Raw genomic sequence first — 13,985 nt, 5'->3', positions numbered from 1 at the left:
AGGGGGAAAAAAAATCTTACATACTTTTTCCTTAAAAGGGATATAAAAATTGTACCAGTATGATAAGGTACTGTACTTTCATTTAAATAATATCTACGTAAAACCTAAATTGACGTAAAAATTTCCAATGAGTTTACTGAAAGCATGGTCAATACTGTACTTGGGAGTTTCTATAAATAGATTACAATCGTGCATTTTAAGACCAGATTTTGGAATGTGAAACACACAGTTATGTCACCAAGCACAGGTCATTGTCCCGTTCCTTCCAGCAAGAATGCAGCTATCAAGAACATTTCACGCTCAGATCAACTGTGCATTAAGTATCACTTGCTTTCAACACCCACTGCATAAAAATAGAAGGGGACAACAGAGAAAACTAAAAAAGCACACAGCAATTTAATAAAGTATTTTTAAGCTGCTGGCCCTCCCACTGTATTTCCTGCACAATCTGTGTCAATGCAAATTTCAGCACCAGCTTTAACGAAGCCAGAATTTAATCCATGGAGTTCATTCAAGAATTTTGAAGGGGGAGGGTAAAATACAAGCTCAGCGGCCACAACTAAGGAAATAAAAGAGATGACAAGGAAGAATACTGTCTGCCTGAATCCCACCATGTGTTTTGTCTCCATTAACTCCCCTACCTTAGAGACATTTGTGCCAACATTCTTTTAAATGGTATTTCACAATCACTTAGCCTCTTTGCCTCAGGCTTCACATCTGTATAAAATGGGGAAAGAAAAGCCTATTATCTCACAGAATACTATGAGGATGCTTAAAAGCATGCTACTTTGTAGTATCTGTTCTGAGTATTAACTTATCTCTGCCCTCATAAACTTTTTTCTCTATATTTTTAATTTCACAACAAACTATACATTAGCATTTAAAAATGCAAACAATGAAGTTTTTAAATTGATCAATACATACTCTAAACTGTATGTAGGAGTAAACTCAAGAAATATAAATGATACAGAAATTTTTTTTCTCTTAAGAGGTAGCCTTTCCTTTTGAGACTTTGAAAAAGGTCAGCATTAGCTGTTCAATACTATCTAGTGTAGTACATAAACAGCTTAAACTTCTTTTTTTTTCCTCTCTTTCATGTTCTGGATAGCATGGCTTTGGACATTGAAAAGAAAATCACAGAAGGATCACTTGTTTAAAATCCATAAATCCATCTCCTGAAAAGAAAAAATGCCTCTTGTACACAGTTTAAGTTACACAGATCTGAGGAAAATGGGAAAGTGTGATGGTATTTCCCATATGCCACACCAGTTAACAAAAAACTCATAGATTTTGTAATAATGAACCAAAGTTTTTGAAGCATACGTTACCTCCTGCAACTTGCACAGAGATACATACAAGCATACAGTAAAAATGGGCACTGCTGTATGGATGTGAACAAAAGTAATTTTTGAAACTCTCATCAATTACTCCATTCATCCAAAGGCATAGACATCGACATACCAGTTTTGATATACGGACAACAGGGTAGCTACTTGTAGAACAGCACATCGAGGATCACCAACAGAAGGCTGGGTCTCTGCCCAGGACAGTGAAGATTCCCTACAACACTGTGCTCTGCATGCATTTACTGAACAACAAATGCATCCCATGATATACTGGATAGTAACAGAAGATCCTACCAGGCTCAAGCAATTTGCAGTAACAATACAATCTGACAAGCTCTGCTGCAGTGTTGACAAACTATTTTGATGTCTGGTAACAAACTTTAAGAAGTGACTGCAGCTCATGACAGCGTCTATGCTGTAAACACACTGCAGAGACAGTCCTGGTTCCTTGTGCTCTGGGACAAATTCCTGTTAGCATTCTACTAACTATAACCTTCCATTTTGACAACTCTCTCTGGATACAGTTTTCTAAAGAGTTTTATACAGCTATTACAGTAACTTCCATTTTTCCTAGCTTACTTTACTCACACAAAACCATAATGAACAAAATCTTCCAAAGAAACTGAAAGCCCACCCTCCCCCTACATTCGCCCCCCCATTTTATGTATTTGGCCTATTATCCTCTCAAAGAAGGAATTCAAATTGATTTAATCTCTTCATAACTGACAGGTTGTGTTGTATTTTGTAGAGATCTAAAGAGACAGCTGACTGGTAGGTTCTAATTTGAATATGAAAAAATCTATACTGGTCTGGCCAGAGTGCATTCAAAAGATCTGATTTTCATGTAAATACTTATAAAAATTCAGCAGTGTTGAACGGTGCAGATGACTAATCCTCTACAGGTGACTAATTCAGTGATTACTATGTTCATGTTGATAACAATCATATCAATTAACATTTAACAAGCAGAGCTCTCAAAAATATAAAGTATCAACAGATACTCAACTAATGGCAGAAGCAGATGAAAGCATCATGAAAAATGAAAAGTAAAATTATAGGATATTTTGAATAGTTCTGTTAATCAGCTTAAGTTTCTGAAGCACTGATGAGTTATTAGTCTCCTCCTTTGCTGATCTGTGAAACAGCTCTGCAATAACATCCCATGAAGATCAGCTTGCTGGTTCAAGACACCTTGAAAACTATGCCATCTAGTCACACAACGGTCTACTGGCTCACAAAAGGAAAATCAGATTGGATAAAGTTCAGCAGAAGTCACACCTTCATTAACAGCAACTCACACCCAGTGAGATTCTCTTTCAGGTCCTCTTTCTCTTACAAGTGGGATTCTATACGCTTAACACAGATTGTAAGGGTCATTAACAAAGCCTTTGAAAAAAGTGCCTTTTTTTGTTTGTTTGTTTATTGATGTTGTTGTAGAAGACATGTTACTAAAACTGTTAAATCTAAAAATTGTTGCTGGTTGCTTATTTAAGTCATCAAGGCTGCTGGTGGTACACTATCTATACTGATAATGTATTTGTACCAGAAGACTTTTATGCAATCAGCATTTCTGAACTAGCTTCAGGTTCCCTTAAAATTAATCCGAGTGTGTTTTCCTCCTTTGTAACTGATCCAAGACTGTAAGAAATGCTTCCAGGTCACTAAAATGTTTTAATTTACTAATCTTGCAAGCATCTCTCACTTAAAGATATTAGACTTAAATAGTGCTACTTCCCCCCACCATTCATCTGCAGATTCAAGAAATCTCAATACTGGAAGTCAATTTTTATGCCTGAAATACTGACCCAAGGGTTTTACACCACATTAAAGCACTGTTCTGTCATTGCTAAGAAACTGGCACCCACAGATTCTGAATCAGGGGTCCTCAAACTTTTTAACCAGGGGGCCAGCGCGCGGATGCAGTGGCAGGCAGTCATCTGCAGCTGCTTGGTTTCCCCCCCCAACCCCTGGTGGGGGGGTTGGGGGTGTCTGTAAATACTGGGGGCCGGATTGAGGACCCTGGGGGGCGGTATCCAGCCCGCGGGCCGTAGTTTGAGGACCCCTGTTCTAAATTATACTGAAATGGAAACACGAGAAAATAGAGTATCAACTCACAGTTAGTAACAGTTGAAAGCACGGCAGTTATGCGATGTCAAGCTCAGGTGTGTTAAGTGAATCAGGAAAGCAAGCTACTTAAATCCTCAGAAGCTGATTCTTGCACCCTATTATGCAAAGATTTAATTTTTATCCCTTCATGCTTGCAAGGTTTTTTCTTAGGTATTCCTCTCCTATCTGATCAACTCTGTCATAATGTAGAGTCTAATGATTTCATGTCACCTAAACAGGAATAAACAGACATCTTCAACTAAAATTATTTTTATTTCCTAAATTCAAATATTTACAAGTGGTTAGACATGTCTGTATAGTCAAGGAAAGGAACTTCTAGACAAAGCTCACTTCCTGTAAAACATAGCTGCTTCTTAAGTGATTCTGGCATTAAGCACCGGCCTAACAAAAGCAATCACAATTGCCTTCTGTATTTGGACCAGTTACATAACTTGATGGAAGAAAAATTCTTTTGTAGCAAGTAACAGTCCACATTTTTTCGGGATCCAAAGCAGAACTGCAGTTATCACTTGCAAATGAAATCACTGTTTTTCAGACTCGGTTGTAAAGTAAACCTGTACTTTTTCGTATCTCAGACTATCACCAAAACAGGAAAACATCTAGTAAACAGTCATGCATGTGTAAATATGAGATGTTAAAAGCTCAACTGATACAATACTTGAATTTCCAAAGACCACATCCCACGGAGAGCTGATAGGCTGTTCTTCTGCTTTTGCTCCACCTTCCTTATCAACACCTTGTATCCCAATGCCTGCAACCGTGGTCACCACCTCTAATTCCAGGTCAATCTACAAGAAGCAAAATTATATACACTGAATGTACAAAATTAACTTGATTGCAATTACAGATAATTCAAGCTAATATCAAAACCGGAGATTTTTTGCTGATAAATAAAGAACAAATTTCAGGTATTTGTTTATGTAGGAAAATAATTAATTTTACCACAACGCTTCCCGATGTGTTGGTGGAGGGGAAGGGGGAAGCAGCAATTAGCGTGAAAAACATGTGCCTGGAATTTTCTTCCACATGCAACAAACATTAACACTGCTCTGTAAAGGTTTGCTGAGCTGTTGTAGAAGAAAGCATCAAAATTTTCTAGAAAAATACTCAGACAATGGATGTGGATGTTTTATTTTAAACTTCTATAGGAATACAACATAAAAATTCAACTAGTGTAACACTATCATCCATTTCTAAATAACCTGTATAAAACATTATTTTTGCAGTTCATTTCATGCCCTAGAGTAAATGTTTATATTTTATTTCATTTCTGCAACCTAAATCCCCTCTGCTTACTTTCTAAGTGACTTCCAATACCTCTCATGAATTTATCGTGAAGCTCATGTAAAAAGGGAGTCTTTCACACACAAAATTTTATAATCTGTAGCTAGACTCTTTTTGCAAGGCCCATGGCCTGCACAAACATTTGAAAGTATGTCCTGTAGCTGTTGTATTACTTTAATTCTTGGATACCCTCATGGCACATTCAATGAGAGGGAATTATCATGAAAAATGCTGAAGCAGTACGACCCAGATCTTCACACGTTTCTGTGCTGTCTTTGCTACCTGCAACACTTCATTTCCTGCAGTCCTTAGGCTACAGTGATGAGTATGACTAAGATAATGACCTAGATGCAAACTACTCATTTTTAGTAACAATGCTTCTTTACCAACAGGGAGCTTGGGTCCTTTCCAGAATAAGACCTGGTAGCCAGCTACAGTGAATACAGTGCAGGGACTTTGTGGACTAGTGCCTTTAAATAAAACACAATGAACATGGCTGACAGTACAAAGGCACGTTAACAGTACAAATTAGGGAAGGATGTACTTCCTCTGATCACAATTCAGACATACTGGTGAGGATCTGAGTACAAAATCTTTTCTGAGACGCATAAAATACTTAATAATGAGGCACTATTATGCTGCTTCAACAAACAACTTCCCATTACTCTAAATCTGACCTAATCAAATGTAAGATCCAATGACTATATAATCTGAAGCATAACACTCTTACATGATAAGACCTTGCAAACATTTAATCAAAAAAAATCCATATGCAGAGAATTCTGATATTAAAGCAGGTAACTGTACTTTAGATACCCAAACAGCTAACAGAAGTTTAGATATTCACTGAACCATCACAGTACAATAACTTTAGATAAGAATCTGATAGTACTGGAAGTAAAACAAAAACATTTTTTACTTCCAGTACTAAGAATAGATGTTTCTCGTAACAGGAAAGTAAGAGTCACCAGAAAAAAAAAAAAAAAAAAGAAAAATCAGTTATGCTAGAACAAGTAGTGCATATCATATTAATATGAAAGGAAGCACAAAAGTATATGCAGCCCTTTAAAAAACAAACTGTGCAACAGCATTTGTTTATAAGATATTGGGCCAAATTTCCTTCCTGATGTTGAGGGTATTTGGAAAGTGGTCAATTTTCAACAGCATTTATTTATAAGATATTGGGCCAAATTTCCTTCCTGATGTTGAGGGTATTTGGAGAGTAGTCAGTTTTCACCTGTGTAAGTAGAATAAGGTATGAGATTAAATGCTGAAGTTCATTACGGAAAATATACCTTTCTAATTAGGTGATTTTCTGTATCAGCTACATAAATAACATTATTTTTTATAGCAATCCCTTGTGGTGAGTTGAAAGCTGCCTCTGAAAACCTTCCATCTCTCCTTCCACTGTTTGGACCTATAAATGAAACAAAGCAAACTTGAAAGTAATTGTAGAAAAGAAAAATATTATAAAGTGCATACATTTAAACCCATAAGAGAATTACATATTCTAAGAGATGCTTTCACAGCACCTTCTAGAGTTTACATTATTAATACTTTGTGTAGTCTCATTTTAGTCACTGTGGTATGTAATTACAATAGACTGGTACTATGAAGTTTTGAACTCATTCTCCACAACTCCTCTGCTTCTTCAACCTCATCTTCCAAAGAGAAGTCTTAATAGGGGTCTAAACTGTTCCTGTTCCCTTGCATTAAAGGTCAACAGCAACAACAGAAGACAGAAAAGAAAAATTACATCTTTTTTTTTATTCCCAACTACATCAAAGCAAGCCAGCAGGAAAAACTTCAATTTCCGAAGTTCAACTCCATTTCAATGGTTTAGATTTTGATGTAATCACAAATTAAACTAATATTTGATTAGCAGCCTTTTTTCATTAATAATTATGAAAAAGATGACATAGAACTAATTACAGAAAAGAACAGTGAGAATGATGAAGTGAGTCTTCTGCACAGAACAACCAAGAAATAGAAAGGAACATGACGTGAATATAACAGTATGAAGGTAAGCATATTTCAGAGGGAGTAACATTTAAAGTCATTAACAGTACGTGTCAGCAGAAGACATTTAGATATGAGTTATGTGTGCACCATGATTTATGATGCAAATATAGTAATTTCAACCTTTGTGTATGCCCACATTTATTACTGTATTATCAACTTCATTACATTATCTTCTGCCCACTGAATCATTCAACTGAGTCACTGAAATACACAGACTTTTACACCTACTGTCAGAAGACAATTTAGATCTTACAACCACAAAGGACTGAGGTGCTGGTGTGTCAGATTCCAGTACCTCCCCTTGTAAGCGTTAGGGCGCACATCCCCAGGGAAGGGAATAGCACAGAGTGCCACAGAAAGGAGGGGTACCAGTTCAGAGGTTAGGACACTTCCCTCTGAATTGCTGTTTGATGACTATCCCAGAACACTAAAGGGTAGCTTGTCAGCAGAAACCTCATCTCACATATCAAACAGAAACCAAATTCTCACACTTCTGTCATAAGAAATCCTGTCTGCACTTCCCATAGGAGAAGGGTCTTAAGAGTAATGCCTGTATCAGGTTAACTTGTATAATTTGTCTATCCAATGCACTGTTACTTCAAATAGCGAGAAAGTTTCTTCCTTTATTTAAACAGCAGTGCCATTGATATTTTTATCAAGTTTGTAGGATCCTGTCATGGCACAGGCATCGGCCAATACCATACTAAGTAATACAGGACACTTCTGTGTACAGCTTCTGATTCTGAGACATAAATGAACCGCTGGTTTCAAAGATCTGGGGATTCAACCACTTCCTAAATCTGTTTACTACAGTTGCTCGTAAGTGGACTATCCTAACAGCTATGTACTTGGTGCATTAAGATGTAACTTTCACCACTGTACCAATATAAAAAAAGAATGCATGCAAATTTTCTTGATTTACATTGTAAAACAGAGAGTAATTTTACAAAAACAGTTAAAGAGTTTTTTAAAGCCTAAATGTTACTAACAAACTTTGTAACAAAAGTAACTAAATTTAAAACACTTAACTTTCACTGTTTTCATAACTTGTTTATATGGTACACCTTGTGTGTGAGAACACAGGCCTTTTCATATATACTAAGGCAACTTCATTTTCAGGTGCCTATGTACCAGTTTAATGCCACTGTTCTTAATAATTCTCCCCTTCTCTAAAAACCAGAAGGGAATCCTATAGAAGAATGTTCTTCATCAAGAGAAACCCAAAAACCAAACAATGACCAAATGAAAAAAAACACACCAAAACCCTCCCCACATACCACCACAATTCAACATTCATTTCTTCTATTTGAAAGGCAGGCACTACTTTCTCTTTTCTTTTCCCTACCTTGTTGCTGGATGTTATGTATGTCCTTCAGTCTAAACCCATTTGCAACTCTTTCAGAAGAATACAAAATGTATTTTTTGTAATTCATATTGGATATCACATGATAATACAAACTTTAGTCAACAGAACAAAGCCGAAAAATTAGACATCTCAATCAACTGCATTAAGAGTCTCCCACTGACGGTACTATATATACTATATACCCCTCACATCCAGTAAAAGTGATTTTAGTAGAAAAATAATAATCTGGCAATGCTCATAAACTGCTAGGTCCTCTAAGAGAAGAATCAGCCTAGTAGGCCCAGCAAACATACTCTAAACTAAAATTACTGTAATAATATTAATATACCCTTACCTCCAATAGTGTGTAGAATTTGTCCATTTCTTTGAGTAACCAAAATTCTATGATGTCCAGTGTCTGCTATTACAAGCCTTTCTCCTGAATTATCTACGGTCACTTTGCCAGGAAACAGCAGAGGAGAAGGTGGGAGGGAATCTCTGTATAGCTTTATTCCAATGCTGTTATCTTTGATTTGTCCCCTCTCCTTGTAGAATTTCAGCGTCATAGAAGTAAATAAAAACAACTTCTCTCTGTGTCCCTCTCCAACAAGGGAAAACAGCATATTTCCACGAGGCCCGAGAATGACCAGAGTTGGCCAGCAGGACACTTCTAGTTCATGCCACAGTGTTGCATCTGCATCATTTACTACAGGGTGGACAATATTATACCTCAAAACGGCACTTTTAATGTTATCCAGAACTTTTTCATTGGGGAATTTTGCTGAGTGGACACCAACAATAATAAGACCATCTGAAAGGAAAAATAAAGTCATGCATTGAAACGTATTCGTATTTGAATAAAAAAAAGTAGTAAAAATGAGGCACAGTGATCTCACAATATGACTGACTGCTTTCCAGAAGGAGAAGACCTGAACAAACAAAAAGGAATTACATCGCAGTAGGAGCACAGATAGCTAGGTGTACAGAATACCAAAACTCTGAAATATTATTTCAGTAAAATTACTGAACTTGAGGACCATTACTTCCCCAGCTGTTGAGATCTAGTATGTCATAAATTGTTCTTAGCTCCTGAACCTCTACATTCTAAGGTAGAAAATACATTAAAAATAATTTTGGGTAAGTTGTAGCAGGTCAACTGATACTTTCATTTTTTCCAGATGTTTATGATACCTTTTTGTCCTTTGATTCTTATACACAGCTATGGTGTTGTAGGAAATGAATTCTTTTCAACAGTTAACTAGGAATCACAAGTAAACACTGAACTCTCGAAGTCCCAAGTTACCTTGGCATATCTAACTCCAGATAAGCAGTGATAAAGTATAAACTCTGAAATCATTACAGTATTCTAGATTTCAAATAAAAAGGCAGCACTGACAACTAAGACAAAATGACAAATACCACTTGTTACAAACCAGGCAGGCTTGAACCCTTTTTCTCACACACACACCACACCCAAAACACCCCAAACCCACCAAAACAAAAACAACAAAAAAACCCCCACAAAAACCAGAAAGAAAGAAAAAAAAGTCAGGAAAAGAGGAGGATTAAATCATTGATTTTTGCCCCTCCCCTTAAAATGTTTAACTTCATTTCTGTATTTGGTTAATAATGAAGAGTTTAGGTTTTCCCACAGCATGGATAATTGCACTTGAAATCCTGGTATGAAGGAATAAGTATAATGTAACATAATTCTGCTTATATACACTGCATACATAATACCAACCTTAAAATTGATCAAACACACATAATTGTGAGCTTCCTTGAATTGTTTGCTTATTTTCTTAGTTTTACAAAATTCAAACACAGAAATAAAAATCTATGGCTCAGACTTCAGCTGCTTTTCCCTTGTGATAAGAAATAAATCTACTTCCACCCCATTTAGACTATTATGTAAACAGCCCCTTCCTATGCAACAAAAAAAGAATGAAGAGCCTGCCTTCAGTCAGGCTGCTTTTCAGTACTTTCTAGGAGCAAAAATACAAGAGAGAAAGAAACCCCCCAAAGGGATCTGCATCCTTTTTCAGGGCTTTAAATTATGTTTCACTAGTATAATCTCCAACAAATGAAGTAAACTGCATATCACATCAATACCATACTTCATCTCACTTTGTATTTAAAAAATACTATTAACCATAAGCATAATCTTGTTATAGTCAAAGCAACTTGTCAATTGTAACTGAAGTAAGAAAGGTAACAACAGTACCCATGCAGTCGTAGAAAGCCGCAATAATTTTAAACCACAACTATTAATCTAATGGAAATCCTTAGACACTAACCTTACTACTTATCCAAAAATCAATCATGTTTCTGGATAGTGCAAGTATTTTGTAACCACAAATAACAACTGGGGCCTTTCTACCTTTGTCCAAGTGAAAGTTCTAAATTTTCACATGACCTTTTGTGTTACTTTGAGGATAGGAGTGAAATTAAATGGGCAAGGAAAATATCCTTAGAGTAGACACCCAATTTGAGTTAATTTTGCTGCAGTATTAGAAATTATTTTGACACAACAAAAAAAAATAGTTTCTCTTTTTTTTTTTTTTTCACCCAGTCAAGTGGGGAAAAGTATTTATACATTTATTTAGCATTTATAAATGCTTTTATCAGTAGCATTCAATTATCTGTGGCATTTCCTTCCTTCCCACATCACCAATGTCTACAGGTAGATTCCTTACAGTACCATATTTTTCCAGTAATACCAAAAAGCGAAGACTTGGAGTCTGTACAGGGTGGCATGGTGGCAAACTACTCCAATTCTAATGATGCTTATACTCCACAATATGAGTGTAGATCCTTGAAGAACTTCAAAAGGTTCTTAAATCAGAATAATTCGTGCTCAAATACTCACTGCAATGCAAAACACTATATTGTGCTCCTACAGACAAAATAGGCTTTGTTGAAAAGCTACTGAAGTTAGATAAGCAGGATATACTCTATTTATAAAGGGTAAAGGCAGATGTGCAATGTGCATCTCTAAGTAAGCAAGTTATGTTATTTGGTGCTTACTCTAATATTGTTACGCTTTACCCTAAACAACAGCCAATGGAAATAGCCCTTCTGAAAGGAAACTCATCTGGAAAAGGCAATTCTTTAAATAAATGTTTTCTCAGCAAAGTTTTAAGAAGACTTGAGAGTATGAACTGTTTCAGCTCCTTGTAGCAGCAGAAACAATTTTTAGAAGGCAATTTTGTTCTCATTCAAATATAGCTATTTGTTACAACAGGAAGAGACTTCATCAGTTTATCACGAATCGAACCAGAACATAATCTAAATGTCTTCAGTCACCTTGCTAACAAGTTTATTTCTCATCTTCTAGCTTCTCATAGTTGCTAGAACAGTACTCCTCTTTACTCTAGTTTTTCTCTCTTTACTTTTCCAGTTGCAATTATCAAAATCCAGAATTAGTTCCCTGAGAAGGAAAGCCACCCACAGATAACTTTTTGCAGCTTGCATAATGCACCTTTCTCCTAATAAAAGAAAATAAATTTATTTATTTAGCAGTCTAACATTTTCATTTTTAATCCACACGAAGTGTACTTTTTTCCACAATAAGTCCACATATTTTATTTCATTTAGCATCAATTGTTACATGCCACACAACAATTCATTCTAAACGGGAAGTTTACACACCAGATCATTACTGTTATTTGGCATTTACCACCTAATCCATTAAATGGCTTAACTATTTGTAAAACTTCAAGCAAATATGTAAAAATAAGATGCTTTTGTAGAACAGTCCAAAAGCCCTGCAGTTGCAGTCAGTGGAGTTTGCCATTGCAAGAACAGTGAAACCTGTCCTCTGTCAGTGAGGGCCTGAACCAGGGCCCCAAAAGTAACAACTACAACAACTGCACCCGAGGACATGGTTTGGAATGAAATGTGGTGTTTAATTTCATGCTTTTTCTCCTACCTTCACAGTAGAGGTGCAATCTGGCTAGCTGGACATCTATGTTCTACCCTCACCTCTGGTTTTGTGGTAGAAATGTAAGAAAGGCAAATATTTCAGGTCTTAAATAGTTGCACTATTTGAGCTCGGATGAGTTTGTTTCCTTCTAAAAAAAATAATTTAATCTCAAGTTGTCTTTTTATTCAGTTACAGAGAAACAGAAAACTATTTTTTTTCTTTTAGCCCTTCTCCTCAACCATAAAACAGTTAATGGAGAAGAACACCATCTTCAATGTGACAACAGGAAAGGGTAAATAAAGTGCTGCACAATGAAAGACTTGGTTGAATATAACAATTTCACAAATATAGAATTTTAAAAATCACTCTGATACAGCCTTTATCAATCCTATAGGTGCAGCATGATTCAATATCAGACAGCTGAAGTTGTAGCATCATTAATTGTTTAACTCCAAACAGCAGGTCAAATATTTTAACTGTAACAGGATCAGCAGCAGTGCCTATGTTTGCCTTTCAAAAATACCATTAAAGCTAGAAAGACAATTCTATACTTAACACCTAAACAGCACAAGTAAATTAAAACATTCTCTCATGAAGAAAACTCTTGTGGAAACAGACGGATGCTATACTGAGATAAAAGAATATGCACACCGTTTAAAACACTTTCTTTGAAGGATTGTAACAGAGCACAACACTGGATTTAAGCCAAGCTATTTCTGAATATTAAAAAGCACTCCCTCTTATAGAAGTCATTTCTGGACTGCTGATAACATGAACTGAATATGCACTGGGTTTTAAAATAACTTTCTGAATGCCACTTGAAATACAGAAATAGCACCACTGAAGATAGCAGTGAGAACATATCAGATAAAGATGTTAGGTGACATTTGATCCTATGGAAAGCAGTCTTCATTCTGAAACAGACCACCTGAAGTTCCAGACAACAGAACTATGTACATATGTACAATGATACATATAATGGTTTAGGATCACCCTAAAACTACAGTTCCTGGTGTTCAGACTTCTTGTGTCTGATGATCACACTGCTGAAGTTGCAACAGGCTCCATCTAAAAGGGCATTTGAACCACATAAGAAAAGTAAGCAAGAGTACCAAAAATGTAAGTACACAATTTACAATCAAAAAAAGACATTATGTCAATATTGAGGTTTGTTCTTAGCTCTGCAGAAAAGTATAGGCAACATTCCTTCAAACATTCAATTAAAGATCCAAATGCATTATGAGAAAGATGCTTTGTCAGAGTTAAGATGCCTGTTTTCATCCTGACATTAATTGTCTGCTAGGTCAGCACCCTCTGTCACTTCTATGGCATGGTAAATATATACATGAAATGTGTAAATAAATATCAAAGTGATTAAAACAGAATGAAACTGCAGAATAAGGCTGAATACCAAGATACCTGCACTAATATATCTAGACATTCTTAAAGCACTTTTTGATATGGCTGACATCCTTTCTACTTTAGCTTTATTCTTCAACTTCTATTTTTTGCAAGTTTCTCAAGTCAACAACTCTCCCCTTCTCTTTCTCCTAGTGATTAGGAAATCACATTTGCCTTTGGTGAAGAAGATGCACATTGACATAAGACCATCTACTGAAGGATTTCCCTATGGCTTAAAAAACCACAACCCTTACTGCCTTGATATATCATACATATTATTGTAATGCTAACATTTACACATTTAGCACAGCAGAGAAAGATTAAATAATCTGACAACCAAAACATGAAAACAGCAGAAAACAACCAAAAGGTTGTCTATAGTTAAAAAAAGAATATTTTTCTTTTTGTTTGAACCGTCAAGCACCTTAATCGCTTCCTGAATCTGACTGCTATCCTGTTTCCTAATGGATTAAATTTAAGATTAATGCTGTACACACCTGCTCTTCTTTCCTTTTACCTCCACTCACCCCAAGTA

At 36.0% G+C, this 13,985-nt stretch overlaps 1 protein-coding gene across 2 annotated transcripts in view; it reads right to left on the bottom strand.

Annotated features, from left to right (window-relative positions):
• Positions 1-13,985, bottom strand: part of NHLRC2 (NHL repeat containing 2) — a 36,935-nt gene that overhangs the window by 18,844 nt on the left and 4,106 nt on the right. For both annotated transcript variants that reach the window (XM_013300675.3, XM_005239229.4), the window contains exons 3-5: positions 8,480-8,935; positions 6,053-6,174; positions 4,132-4,261 (exon numbers count right to left, since the gene is read on the bottom strand). In XM_013300675.3, the coding sequence (XP_013156129.1) occupies positions 4,132-4,261; positions 6,053-6,174; positions 8,480-8,935 (708 nt within the window). The remainder of the gene's footprint in view (positions 1-4,131; positions 4,262-6,052; positions 6,175-8,479; positions 8,936-13,985) is intronic.

The sequence above is a fragment of the Falco peregrinus genome, chromosome 1 (genome assembly GCF_023634155.1).
Source record: "Falco peregrinus isolate bFalPer1 chromosome 1, bFalPer1.pri, whole genome shotgun sequence".
NCBI classification, from domain to species: domain Eukaryota; kingdom Metazoa; phylum Chordata; class Aves; order Falconiformes; family Falconidae; genus Falco; species Falco peregrinus.
The sequence above is the reverse complement of the archived record's forward strand: the minus strand, read 5'-3'. Positions and strand labels throughout refer to the sequence as shown.